Below are 14,982 nucleotides of genomic sequence, written 5' to 3' on the forward strand. Positions count from 1 at the left end.
AATAATAATAATAATACTTTGTTACACAACCCCATTGTTTTATATAGGCTTCATTTCTCTTCAGCAAATGTATATTTGGCTTTGAAAATATGCATCTAATGATGTAACCCTTATGTTCCTCATATAGTATTTTTATATATATATACAACCAGAATGGAAGCAATTTATTGAAAAGCCATTGATTCCTTTTTTCGAAAATACCAAAAAATATTTTTTTTCCATGTTTAATGTTTTATTTTCTAGTTTTATCTTATAAAATGTCACATCTTGAAGCAGTTGATGTCAAGTGTGCTTAAGTCATATGAATCAAGAGACTAACAACGGTGGCTTCAGAAACTGGTGTGTTGCCTGTACAACGATTTAAGTCAGATTAAACAGATCTTCCAATTTTAGCTGTGCATGTCAGTCAAGCTTCATCTTGAATAAGTGTAGAAAATTGAGTTGTGTTTATGCTTTATATTTTTGTTTCCCTTTTATTTCCAATCAAGCATCCATTTTGTTATTCAAGATGAAATCCACAGAGATTATAGAATTCTTGTTCAGATAATAAAAAGTCTTCAAGATATTGGATGCCTCTTTCACCACGTTGACAATAAACGCACAAGAAAGACCATTGTGTAAGGCACTCAAAAGGTTCTTATCAATCACGAGAGATCAGTCACACTGACATTCATTCTCATGCCAGGACTCACTGCATGCACTGCTTTTGGAAATTCTGGTGTCAGAACACGTCCATTTTCCCCAGCACTTCCTGTAATTGACAGCCTTGCCTTGTTCCTCATGACATCACTGAAGGATATCTTAAATATAAAGGGGAAATAAAGAATGTAACAAATTCATGCAAAGTAAAATGCTTAAGAAAGGTATGCAAATTTTTCCTTGGATTAAACACAGCAACATGACAAAGGGCTAGTCACAGTAGTTTTATAAGCACATTGAAAATGGTTAGAAGCCACTAAAGAAATGTTATGTTGTTAGTTTACCAAACATTGAAATGCGTTTGTGAGTGTGTATGTTAAATACACTGGGGTAGATTTACTAAGATTCTCTTGCTGAAATTTAGTGATTTAGACCCATGCCTATGATGTAATCTAGCTAACAGATGTATGAATGTATATCCCATTCATTTCATATTTATAGAACCACAGATGTTTGTAGAATCTATCCTAAAATACATTGGCCTTTGAATTAGGCAAATCCCATTATCTAATGTACTGTGAATTTCTTGTGAAAGATATTATTTTGAACAGAGGAACCTGGAACCTTAACTTTACTTATTTTTTCCTGTAGGGAAACAAACAAAAGTTTTAAAAGAACCTTCTATTATTTCCGGAAGTTGTTCAGTGAACAGCGTCTGCAAATAATAGCTGTTCACACAATGTAATGTGCATCGGCAGCTGTACCTTATATTAAAGTGAATGGCTGACTGATTTGCGGGCACACCTGAGGGGGCTCGCAAGTCAATGTTAAAGAAAGAAAGTTCCTGCAGCTCATACAGAGGTGTATGTACTTCAGCATTTCTTTCTCATCATTCACAAGACAAAACAGTGCATCAATTTAATGTAAGAACACAATCATTGTGCTAATATACACAAATGGACCTGACTCCACACATGGTATTTTCTCTGTAACATGGGCACAGCTTAGCAATCATAAAAAATGCATTATTTTGCTTATCTGTATAATGGCACATTGCATTTTTATGACAAATGTATTGTGCAAAAAAAAATAAAGAAAAACACATTGGAATATTGGAATAAGAAGACTGCTCAGGCACATGGGGTGTATCAATATTATTTTTCAACTTTAACATGTGCCAGACAAATACATGAATAAGTGGTGTAATGGTTATTAAATGGTTTGCAGTAAACTAGTTTTCAAAGGCTACGCCGGCAGAGCACACTGTATGGCTATGTTCACACTATAGAAAAGAAAGAGAAAAGGCAGGCACTATTTTGAAAAAAAAAAAAGATGTGCTTTATTACGATTTATAATTAGTGATGAGCAAATATGTTTGTATATTCGTAAGAAAATGACGCTAAATGTTCGTGTTAACTGTTAACTGATCACAAACAATTTGTTTGATCAGATTGGTTATGATGATGATTTTTGAACATATTCGAACTTGCAAACATATGCAACCGTGTAATTTACGCTTTGCGCCTTATAATCTGTACGCATGTGCGTAACTCTAGACTGAAACGTACGCAATCTGTACACAACTGTGTACACAAATGAGTGCAAATGAAATGCATATGCAACAGCGTAATTTACGCTTTGTACCTGATAATTTGTACGCATGTGTGTAGACTGAAATGTACGCTTCTTCTGTATGTTCATTATATGTTCGTTAATGTTTGGCAAACACAAACCAATCACGATCATTTTTTTTTATGTTCGTGTTCGAGATCCGAACCGAACATCGGAATGTTCGCTCATCACTATTTATAATCATCTGCATTGAAGTCAATAGAGTGATTGAAGTCAATGTCACATTAATGTTCATGCCATTTATTCATGATAGTTAATCTATGTTCACACAACGTAATTTTTCAGTAAAGAACGGATGTTGATTGCAATGGACTGCAGGGGCGGCATTGCATTGAAGTCAATGCAATGCAGTCTGCTGTATTCACACAGCATTATGTTAACACCCGTTAAAATAATGTACCTAACTATTATTTCACAGTCGTTAAAATAATGCCTGTTATGCCACTAAACAGCGTGCAGAAATAATAGCTGTTCACACAATGTAATGTGCGGCAGCGGCTAATTTATTTGCGGGCACACCAAAAAGTGCAGGTCATTGTTAAAAAGAGAATGTTCCTGTAGCAGATACAGAGGTATCGTCTGCAGGAACGTCCTGAATGCAGCCTGGTGGCTTACTGCTCAAACAGTGGGCATTACTTTTAGTAGTTCACACATAGTACATTGAATTCACTGTTCTTTTAGCCGTCATTTTGTATCAAAGTCAGTCGACTTATTAATTAAAGACACACCATAAAGGGTCATCAGTCCGAGAATAATGTTTCAGCGGCCACCATTGCAATGACAGCTGCTGAAAGATGCTAAACCACGGCCGTTATTTGATACTCAAAACAATGGCTGTTCAAATAACGACCATAAAAAATGTTGTGAGAACATTAGTCTATATGTTCTCAATAAATGTTCTGCAGTCACTTCTATGGAGAGTTCTCTTTTGGGTGTTTCATTTGCTTAATGTTTGAGACAGCTATGACTATTAAGCTGCAAAGATCAATTAAGTAAAGCTTCACTGTTTGTTCTCAGATCACAATGGTAACTAGATTTGCATTTCCAGGAAAATACATAGTGCTTGAAAAGAGTGCCCCTTTAACAGTGACTTCCCTTTAAGAGAAACTTGGATTCCATTCCTTTAAGAGCGACATGGGTCCCGTCTCAATAAGAGTGACTTGGGTCCCATACCTTTAAGAGTGACTTGGGTCCATTTGAGAGTGACTTGGGTCCCGTCCCTTTAAGAGCTACATGGATCCCTTTAAGAGCTACATGGATCCCTTTAAGAGCGACTCGGATCCCTTTAAGAGCGACCTGGGTCCCTTAAAGGGACCCAGGTCGCTCTTAAAGGGACCCAGGTCGCTCTTTAAAGGGAATCATTTTGCTCATAAAGGGACCCAAGTCGCTCTTAAAGGGACCCAGGTCACTCTTAAAGGGACCCAGGTCGCTCTTAAAGGGACCCAGGTCGCTCTTAAAGGGACCCATTTAGCACTTAAAGGGGCCCAGGTCGCTCTTAAAGGCACCCATTTTGCTTTTAAAGGGACATATTTCGCTCTTAAAGGGACCAAGGTCGCTCTTAAAGGGACCGATTTATCTCTTAAAGGGACATATTTTGCTTTTAAAGGGACCCATTTTGCTCTTAAAGGGACACATTTCGCTCTTGAAGGGACATATTTCGCTCTAAAAGGGACCAAGGTCGCTCTTAAAGGGACCGATTTTGCACCTAAAGGGACATATTTCGCTCTTAAAGGGACCCAGGTCGCTCTTAAATGGACCCATTTAGCTCTTAAAGGGACCTATTTCGCTCTTAAAGGGACCCAGGTCGCTCTTAAAGGGGCCCAGGTCGCTCTTAAAGGCACCCATTTTGCTCTTAAAGGGACATATTTCGCTCTTATAGGGACATATTTCGCTCTTAAAGGGACCAAGGTCGCTCTTAAAGGGACCGATTTATCTCTTAAAGGGACATATTTCGCTCTTAAAGGGACCCATTTTGCTCTTAAAGGGACACATTTTGCTCTTGAAGGGACATATTTAGCTCTTAAAGGGACCAAGGTCGCTCTTAAAGGGACCGATTTTGCACTTAAAGGGAAATATTTCGCTCTTAAAGGGACCCAGGTCGCTCTTAAAGGGACATATTTCGCTCTTAAAGGGACCAATTTTGCTCTTAAAGGGACATATTTCGTTCTTAAAGGGACCCATTTTGCTCTTAAAGGGACCCAGGTTGCTCTTAAAGGGACATATTTCGCTCTTAAAGGGACCCATTTTGCTCTTAAAGGGACCCATTTTGCTCTTAAAGGGACATATTTCGCTCTTAAAGGGACCCAGGTTGCTCTTAAAGGGACCCATTTTGCCCTTAAAGGAACATATTTTGCTCTTAAAGGGACCAAGGTCGCTCTTAAAGGGACCGATTTTGCTCTTAAAGGGACATATTTCGCTCTTAAAGGGACCCATTTTGCGCTTAAAGGGACCCAGGTCGCTCTTAAAGGGACCCAGGTCGCTCTTAAAGGGACATATTTAGCTCTTAAAGGGACCCAGGTTGCTCTTAAAGGGACCCATTTTGCTCTTAAAGGGACATATTTCGCTCTTAAAGGGACCCAGGTCGCTCTTAAAGGGACACAGGTCGCTCTTAAAGGGACCCAGGTTGCTCTTAAAGGGACCCATTTTGCCCTTAAAGGGACATATTTTGCTCTTAAAGGGACCAAGGTCACTCTTAAAGGGACCGATTTTGCTCTTAAAGGGACATAGTTCGCTCTAAAAGGGACATATTTCGCTCTCAAAGGGACCAAGGTCGCTCTTAAAGGGACCGATTTTGCTCTTAAAGGGACATATTTCGCTCTTAAAGGGACCCATTTTGCTCTTAAAGGGACCCAGGTTGCTCTTAAAGGGACCCATTTTGCCCTTAAAGGGACATATTTCGCTTTTAAAGGGACCGAGGTCGCTCTTAAAGGGACCAATTTTGCTCTTAAAGGGACATATTTCGCTCTTAAAGGGACCCATTTTGCTCTTAAAGGGACCCAGGTTGCTCTTAAAGGGACCCATGTTGCCCTTAAAGGGACATATTTTGCTTTTAAAGGGACCAAGGTCGCTCTTAAAGGGACCCATTTTGCTCTTAAAGGGACCAAGGTTGCTCTTAAAGGGACCCATTTTGCCCTTAAAGTGTCACTGTCGTGAATTTTTTTTTTGCAGAAATCAATAGTCCAGGCGATTTTAAGAAACTTTGTAATTGGGTTTATTATCCGAAAAATGCATTTTTATCATGAAAAAGCAGTTTGAAGCTCTCCCCCCTGTCTTCATTGTTCTCCTATGGAGAGAGCTAAAGAAAAGACCAAAACAGGACAACAAAGAGTTAATCTAAAAATCCCTCACGGGATATCTCCTGTGACAGTCACCAGTGACCTGTCTGAGCTCAGATTACAGCTGTCACCCAGCTCCGTGCCTGTAATCCTCTGTTATCTGCTTTCTGCTGCCGGCTAACTCCCTCCTTCCTCCTCCCCCCTCCCCCCTCCCTAGAGCAGACAGGGTACGTCTCCTGCAACAAGTCACAATTTTCAGATTTTTCAGAGTGGATGAAAAAGAGGAAGGAGGGGGGGACCTGGGAAAAGGCTTTTTACATGCAGATAATGGCAGATTTGGCTAATAAACCCAATTACAAAGTTTCTTAAAATCGCCTGGACTATTGATTTCTGCAAAAAAAAAAAAAATACGACAGTGACTCTTTAAAGGGACATATTTCGCTCTTAAAGGGACATATTTTGCTCTTAAAGGGACCCATTTTGCTCTTAAAGGGACCCAGGTTGCTCTTAAAGGGACCCATTTTGCCCTTAAAGGGACATATTTTGCTTTTAAAGGGACCCAGGTTGCTCTTAAAGGGACCGATTTTGCTCCTAAAGGGACCGATTTTGCTCTTAAAGGGACATATTTCGCTCTTAAAGGGACCCATTTTGCTCTTAAAGGGACCCAGGTTGCTCTTAAAGGGACCTATTTTGCCCTTAAAGGGACATATTTCGCTTTTAAAGGGACCAAGGTCGCTCTTAAAGGGACCCATTTTGCTCTTAAAGGGACCTAGGTTGCTCTAAAAGGGACCCATTTTGCCCTTAAAGGGACATATTTCGCTCTTAAAGGGACCCAGGTCGCTCTTAAAGGGACCAAGTTTGCTCCTAAAGGGACCGATTTTGCTATTAAAGGGACATTTTTCTCTCTTAGAGGGAGCCATTTTGCTCTTAAAGGGACCAAGGTCGCTCTTAAAGGGACCGATTTAGCTCTTAAAGGGACATATTTTGCTCTTAAAGGGACCCATTTTGCTCTTAAAGGGACACATTTAGCTCTTAAAGGGACATATTTCGCTCTTAAAGGGACCAAGGTTGCTCCTAAAGGGACCGATTTTGCTATTAAAGGGACATTTTTCTCTCTTAGAGGGAGCCATTTTGCTCTTAAAGGGACCAAGGTCGCTCTTAAAGGGACCGATTTAGCTCTTAAAGGGACATATTTTGCTCTTAAAGGGACCCATTTTGCTCTTAAAGGGACCGATTTTGCTCTTAAAGGGACATATTTCGCTCTTAAAGGGACCCAGGTCGCTCTTAAATGGACATTTTTTTGCTCTTAAAGGGACCAAGGTCGCTCTTAAAGTGACCGATTTTGCTCTTAAAGGGACATATTTTGCTCTTAAAGGGACCCATTTTGCTCTTAAAGGGACCCAGGTTGCTCTTAAAGGGACCCATTTTGCCCTTAAAGGGACATATTTTGCTCTTAAAGGGACCAAGGTCGCTTTTAAAGGGACCCATTTTGCCCTTAAAGGGACATATTTCGGTCTTAAAGGGACCCATTTTGCTCTTAAAGGGACCCAGGTTGCTCTTAAAGGGACCCATTTTGCACTTAAAGGGACATATTTTGCTTTTAAAGGGACCAAGGTCGCTCTTAAAGGGACCCATTTTGCTCTTAAAGGGACCAAGGTTGCTCTTAAAGGGACCCATTTTGCCCTTAAAGGGATATTTCGCTCTTAAAGGGACCCATTTTGCTCTTAAAGGGACCCATTTTGCTCTTAAAGGGACCCAGGTTGCTCTTAAAGGGACCCATTTTGCCCTTAAAGGGACATATTTTGCTTTTAAAGGGACCCATTTTGCTCTGAAAGGGACATATTTTGCTCTTAAAGGGACCCAGGTCGTTCTTAAAGGGACCCATTTTGCTCTTAAAGGGACATATTTCGCTCTTAAAGGGACCAAGGTCGCTCTTAAAGGGACATATTTCGCTCTTATAGGGACCCAGGTCGCTCTTAAAGGGACATATTTCACTCTTAAAGGGACCCAGTTCGAGCGAAACGGGTCTCTTTAAGAGCGAAATATTTCCTTTAAAGGGACCCAGATCACTCTTAAAGGGACCCATTTCGCTCTTAAAGGGACCCAGGTCGCTCTTAAAGGGACATATTTAGCTCTTAAAGGGACCCATTTACCCCCTCAAGGGACCCAGGTCGATCTTAAAGGGACCTGGGTCGCTCTTACAGGTACTTAGTTCGCTCTTAAAGGGACCCATTTAGAGCGGCTTGGGTCCCTTTAAGAGCGACTTGGGTACCGTTCCTTTAAGAGTGGCTTGGGTACCGTCCCTTTAAGAGCAGCTTGGATCCCGTACCTGCTACATGGCTGCCTCAGCTCTGCTATTTTACTGACTGACCTCTGCTACTTATAATGGTAAAGATCATTGCTCGGTTACCATGACAATCTTACTCATGTCAGGGAGACAAAATCGTTTAGGACCTTCCATATATTATATCTTCTATTGGCCAATAGTGGACATGTGACTGTGGATGGTGTGATACAATGCATGACGAGACCTTAGAGTTCCTATTGGCTGCTATATTTCAGCTATTTGCATATGTGCTGTGATTGGCTGTCAGCAGTTAGAGTGTGGCCATTATTTGCAATGGGCCATTATTTTCTATGGGAAATTTGGGGTCTTTAAACGTAAATTTCTTAAAAACGACAAATCGAAACGAAAAATAGATAGCACACCACACACCGCCGAGGGCTTCGAAACGCAGTTTGAACGGAGTCTGTGCGCAAAGCGGTTCGGGCTGTATTACGCGCAGAAAAATGGCTGGAAGAAGAAGAAGAAGAATACGGATTACAATATAGTGCTTTTTAAGCACTATAATGAAGACATCCTAGTACTGGTTATATATAATAGCTGGTTATTTTTGTTAGATAGATAGATAGATAGATAGATAGATAGATAGATAGATACTGTAGATAGACCATCTAGAGCTGATTATGCAATGATTGTACTTTTATTTAGTTCTCTTCCATTATTCCATCAAGTATCCACATCCACAGTATCCAGGAGTGATCAGCCTGTGTTTGGAGGAAGCTGCGAACGCAGCCACTGCTGGAGCTAAAATACACCCTGCGATACCCTGGTGAAAGACGCTGTGTTATAGTGTCAGATAGCGATCCGTACTGTGACGTCACAGAGGACTCCGTTCAGGATTATCCTAGCAAGCGGTTTATGCGCCACCTGCCGGGGCGCACGCTTTGCAAAGAAGTTACAAACAACTACAAAGGACGTAGAGAACCCTAACCTATTCCGTGGACCTTAAAGGAATTTGAAAGAAACTAAAATTCATCAGATGCAGTATCGGCTGATACGGAGGACTACAAATCAGAGCACAACCAGTACACCAATGTGGTGAGTGACTTTAGTTTTAACAAATACATGGAAAATAGTATATGAATTAGTTAACCATTTTATTATAATTTGGTAACTTTTTAGCGCGGCACAACATTATTATTATTTTATTATTGTTTTATTGTTTTATTGAGTGGGAGCAGTAACCACTTGTTGGTAGCCTGCAGCTATACGGACACTGGTAACCTATTAACAGCTGTGTCTGTCAGGAGCGCGGTTGTTTTTTTCTATACATTTTTTATATTAAGTATCCACATTTGATAACAGTTTTTGGAGGTATTTATCTGTAAGAGTTGCACTTAAAGGGGTACTCCGGCCTGGGGGTATTTTTAAGCTATGACTGGGGAGGGGGTGGTTATGGACGGCGGAGGTCACTTACCTCCCGGTTCCAGCACCAGGTCCCAGATCATGCCACCTGGTATACGGTGCCCGTGGCCGCTTCCTGGTGTGAGCTGCCGCAAGAGACGTGACGTCTCAAGGCAGCTTAGCCATTCAGTGGCCCAAGAGGGACCCTGTTAAGTTACCTCCGCTGTCCATAGCCTCCGCCGTCCATAACCAGCCCCTCCCCAGCCATAGCTTAAAAATACCCCCAGGCCGGAGTACCCCTTTAACCCTTTAAGGACCAGGCCCAAAATGACCCAGTGGACCGCGCAAATTATGATCTTAGTGTTTCCGTTTTTCCCTCCTCCCTTTCTAAGAGCTCCAGCACTCTCAGTTTTCTATCTACAGGCCATGTAAGGGCTTGTTTGTTACAGGAATAGTTGTACTGTGTAATGGTGTCTTTCATTTTACCATAACATGTATGATGGAATTCCAAATATATTATTTATGAAGATATAAATAGGTGAAATCGTAAAAAAGAATGCAATATGGTAACGTTTGGGGGGTTCCTGTGTCTACGTAATGCACTATATGGTAAAAGTGACATGATACTATTATTCTATAGGTCAGTCCAAACACAACCATATGCAGGTTACACAGATTCTCTAATGTTATATATTTTTTTTAAATGAAATCCTTTTTTTTTTGGCAATTAATTATAAATAAAATGGGACTATTGTGACGCTTATAACGGTTTTATTTTTTCACCTACGGGGCTGTATGGGGTGTCATTTTTTACGCCATGATCTTTAGTTTTTATTAATACCATATTTGTGAAGATCGGACGTTTTAATCACTTTTTATTAATATTTTTATATATAACGTAACATAAAATCGATAATCCACGCACTTTTTTCCCTCTTTTCGTGTACGCCGTTGTTATATTTTAATAGATAGGACAATTACGCATGCTACGGTATATTATATGTTTATTTGTTTATTTATTTTTTAATGTTTTATTTACATAATGGGAAAGGGGGGTGATTTCAACTTTTATTGGGAGAGGGGTTTTGGGGTAGTGTGTTAGTGTTTTTAACTTTTTTTTTTTTACACATTTGAAGTCCTTTTGGGGGACTTTTACATCCAGTACTTGGATTTTTACACTGATCATTGCTGTGCCATAGGCATAGCATTGATCAGTGTTATCGGCGATCTGCTCATTGAGCCTGCCTGTGCAGGCATAGTGCAGCAGATCGCCGATCGGACCGCACGGAGGCAGGTGAGAGACCTCCGGCGGTCCGTTTTACCGATCAGGAACCCCGCAGTGTAACTGATCGGTAAGTGACAGGGGACTCCCTGTCGCGGCGACAGGGGACTCCCTGTCGCGGCCGCGGTGACAGGGGACTCCCGGTCGCGGCGTTTAAGGAGTTAATGACACACGGCATCGCGATCGCTGCAGCGTGTCATTACCGGTGAGGTCCCGGCTGCTGATTGAGAAACACCCAGGGCGTACAGTTACGCCCTAGGTCGTCTGGGGACAGACTTCCATGGCGTAACTATACGCCCTGGGTCGTCTAAGGGTTAAAGTATACCTGTACTTAGCAAAGATTTTTTAAAAGCTTATATGGGCTTGTTATATAAACCCTTCAAAGTGGTGACATGAAAATTTAGTGCTCTTACTGCAGTTATTGATTCCCTGAGAGTCCCATCCATGGTGCACAGCTAATTCTCATCCTCTCTTTTGAGGGGAGCAGGACTAGAGCTGGACTGAGCTGATACTTCTTTTCCTTTATGTGTCTAGCCAATCACAGGACTGAACCTACTCCTCACTGCTGTTATAACACAGTGCTTATAAAAGAGCAGTGGATTGAACAGGCTACTACTGAGCTGAGGTTGATTATTGGCTCAGTCTATGTTCACACAATGCCTTTTCAGCTCCATTTAAAATTACGTCCATTAGTTTGAGTCGGACGTCATTTAGCTGTCTGGACTCCCCTTGCAATGACGGCTGTCGGTACATTATTCTAATTTGGGGTTACTAATTGGCCTTTGGGTGTGGCTTAATTGAAAAGTCCATTTAATATTAAAAAACTGAGTCAAAACAAAAACTATGTGTGAACAACCAATAAAAACGTCCGCTGTTAAAAAACGTCCAAAATAATGAACATGGCCATTATTTTGCCTTCTTCGGCAATAATGTCCGTACTGAATACATTGTCTGCATTGGACGTCCATCTTTTCATTGACTTTAATGCATTGTCATTGAAGTTAGTTAAAACGCGGCAAAAATGGACATTATTCTAAATTGCTAAAGTGTCCACCTTTTCTCTATTTTTTGACATTGTGTGAACATAGCCTAAATGAGCGCTTCTAGGAACACTTGTTGCTGATAACTGGTCTGTTACTTTTTTCAGCTTTTTAGCTGCTGTATGCCCTACAGGAAATGGGGTTTTCTTTGCAGTCTGACATTGTGCTCTCTCCTGCCACCTCTGTCCAAGACAGGAACTGTCCAGAGCAGTATCAAATGCTCATAGCCTAAAGCAGGTGAGGTTTTCTATGTTCACACACTGTAATACAACAGCTGTTTAACAACAGCCATTATATAAGAGCTCATGACCAGATGCATTTTTACGTGTTTCTGCGGCAGGTACTGCCATATCTGCTGCAGGAACATTACTGAATAGTTATTGGAATTGCGGGCACCTTTGAATGTGCCTTCAATTCAATTAAACATTGACCTCAATATAATCTACAACCATGAGAACGGCCAGAACAGACTGTGAACAACGTCTGGAACCTGAAGTAACCTGCAGTAAATGCAGTTGGGTGCATGGAGGTGGGGCTTGCTTGAGCAATCCCCCCCCCAAAAAAAAATTTTTTGTGTTACTACATTTGCATATCAATAAAATTGATATTTTTCTGTCAATAGAGCTAAAATAGGGCTTGATATATGCAGTATATGGCTATGATACCACAACATTTTTTTTCCTGTCCATTACATTTTAAAATGACATATGTCATTTTGAGGGCAAAATTATGTCTATCATTTCTCTGTTCAGTCGCCCATCAGTTCAATGATTATGTTGGTACATTATTCTAGCTTGGGTGGAATAATCACCCTTTGGGTGTGTTTTTAATTAAAAACTCCATTATGTTTAAAGGGAACCTGTCACCCCCCGTGCCGGGGTGACAGGCTCCCGACCCCCCGTTAGAGCCCATATACTTACCTAATCCCGCCGGGTCCCGCTTCTGGAGGTGGTCGGGTGACGGAGATCTCAGCCGCTGCAGCCTGGCGCGCGCGCTGAGAGATGAGTCCAACGCTCATAGAGAATGACGGAGCGCTGGACTCTCCTGTCATTCTCTATGGGTGTTGGACTCATCTCTCAGCGCGCGCGCCGGGCTGCAGCGGCTGAGATCTTCATCACCCGACCACCTCCAGAAGCGGGACCCGGCGGGATTAGGTAAGTATATGGGGCTCTAACGGGGGGTCGGGAGCCTGTCACCCCGGCACGGGGGGTGACAGGTTCCCTTTAATAGTACAGATGGTGAAAGGACGGTGAAATAAGGAGAACTGTGTTTGAACAACTAAAAAATATTTGCTGTTTTTTTTTTTTCAACTCCTTCATAACCAGTCATTGATTCACGGATGTACAGGTGACAATAAAGAAGTGCTAATCTCCTGACCTTCTAAGAGCTAAAGTATAACGCTTTTATTTTTCACCTGCAGGACTGGTTAGGTTGTCATTGAATGGCGGCTGTACAGACAATGTAAAGTGTGGGTCCAGACGTACGTTGCATTGTCTGCTATGGGTATTTGAAACGCGGGCACACTCTGATGTGCCCGCATTCTAATTTAAAATAAGATATGCTCATCTGGCCGGTACTGCAGTACCACCCGGGTTGAACTTCACAGACAGCGGCTGTTCTGTGAGATGACTGTATCACAGAACGGCCGCTGTCTTACAACCTTAGGATCTGTATTTGCTTCTTTCCTTTGCTATCTTTTCTAATAGTGTGTTTAACTTAACACATCACAGTTAGTAATCATGTACCAAATTCTCTCCAGTCTCTTCTTGGAAACTAATGGTGTGTTTACACAGACAGATTTAGCTGACAGATTATTGAAGTCAAAGCACAGACTATAAACAGAGAAAAGGTGATAAAGGAGAGACTACAATTTCTCCTTTTTTCAAATCCATTCCTGGCTTTGGCCTCAAAAATCTGTCAGATTAATCTGTCTGTGTAAACACACCATTAGTTTTCAAGAAGCGACTGGAGGCACGTGATTACTAACTGTGATGTGTTAAGGTCTTTTTACCCAGACATTTGGTGGCTAATTAAATTTTTTGTTCAGCTGGTAAAATCAACATTATTGGCCACACATATCTTTGTGAGATGTGCACCAAAAACAATGTATTTAAATGTCTGCACAAACAATCAAATCTGCTGTTTGTGTGGCCTGGCTGCTTGATTAACCATGCTGTGTAAAGGCACTGTAAGTTTGCAGGAATAACAGGGCTCTTGGAAAACTGTTTTAAAAGTTTGTTATAGCTAAGATGTTGCACTTTTTGAAATAAAGTATTTTAGCTCTTTTTTCAAACATAGAATGGTGCTGCAGTTTTTATCCTTTTTTTGCTTTGAAGGGAATCTGTCAGCACCCGGGCCCTACCTAAGGTGCTGACATTGTGCTTTAGCTGGCAGTCCCCTTGTGAGCATGGTGCCCTTTGGTAATTTGTCCATGGAGTGGGAGATGCATCTTGCTTCTTTTGCTGTAGTGAAGAGTCAAAGATGAGTTGTAGCTAAGCATTTGTGCCACACTCTGGCACACCTCACCACTACTTCTTCCTATCACTACTGATCTACAATGAGATATAGTTGAATCTCTGAGCCCAAATGTGTTGGAGCTGTGGTCTAAGGGTAAATCCCCCACATTTGAGCTCAGAGATTCAACTATATCTGAGTGTTTCCTTCAGACATAAACGTCCTACATAGGAATGAGCTACAATCAGAGACTGGACAGCATGGGTTATTCATGAAGAGGAGGGAGGAGGAAGGAGTGGTGAGGTGTGCTAGAGTATGGCATAAACACTGAGCTACAACTCCTCTTTGACTCTTCATTACAGTAGAAGACCATTGATTGTGCATAGTCCACTGCATGGACAAATTACCAAAAAAGCAACATGCTCACAAGACGACCAACAACTACAGCACACTCAACTTTGCTTGCAAGATCCACCAATAATCTGCCTACATAATAATTTTTTAGAAAGATAAAAACTTTTTATGGCAAGGGTTTATTTCTGGAATCCACTAACTAGTTTATTTTACTTTCTTTTACTGGTGCTCAGTGTTTTGTTTCTATTAAGTACAATTTCTACTACTTCCTCCCCCATAATAAAACATAATTATCTTATGCTTGACTTAATGAAAACGATTATGATACATGTATGGTGCTGTGACACATTTTAACACTTTATAAGCAAGGCGAAGTAAAAAATAATTTGGTAGTATTTCTTTGTAACAAAAGTCATATACATCAACAGAGTGTTAATGCACTTTTTATAAATTGACTGTGTTCAGTGATAGAACTCAGAGACATATCATGTACTCTGTTGCAATTGTCCCTTGAGCCAGAAGTGACCTTTGTGAGGTCTATATAATTTAACCCCTTCAAGACAGAGCCCTTTGATGCACAAAAGTCGGTCAAATTAATGCAATGTTCCTCCCTGCCTT

At 41.1% G+C, this 14,982-nt stretch overlaps 1 protein-coding gene across 3 annotated transcripts in view; it reads right to left on the reverse strand.

Moving 5' to 3' along the window:
• Nucleotides 1-329: 329 nt before the first annotated feature.
• The window catches only part of GRIA2 (glutamate ionotropic receptor AMPA type subunit 2), a 158,395-nt gene continuing 143,742 nt past the window's right edge, over nt 330-14,982 (reverse strand). For all 3 annotated transcript variants that reach the window (XM_069976623.1, XM_069976625.1, XM_069976624.1), the window contains one exon: nt 330-800. In XM_069976623.1, coding sequence (XP_069832724.1) covers nt 645-800 — 156 coding nt within the window. In that variant the 3' untranslated portion in view covers nt 330-644. The remainder of the gene's footprint in view (nt 801-14,982) is intronic.

This window comes from Dendropsophus ebraccatus, chromosome 7 (genome assembly GCF_027789765.1).
Source record: "Dendropsophus ebraccatus isolate aDenEbr1 chromosome 7, aDenEbr1.pat, whole genome shotgun sequence".
NCBI classification, from domain to species: Eukaryota; Metazoa; Chordata; class Amphibia; order Anura; family Hylidae; genus Dendropsophus; species Dendropsophus ebraccatus.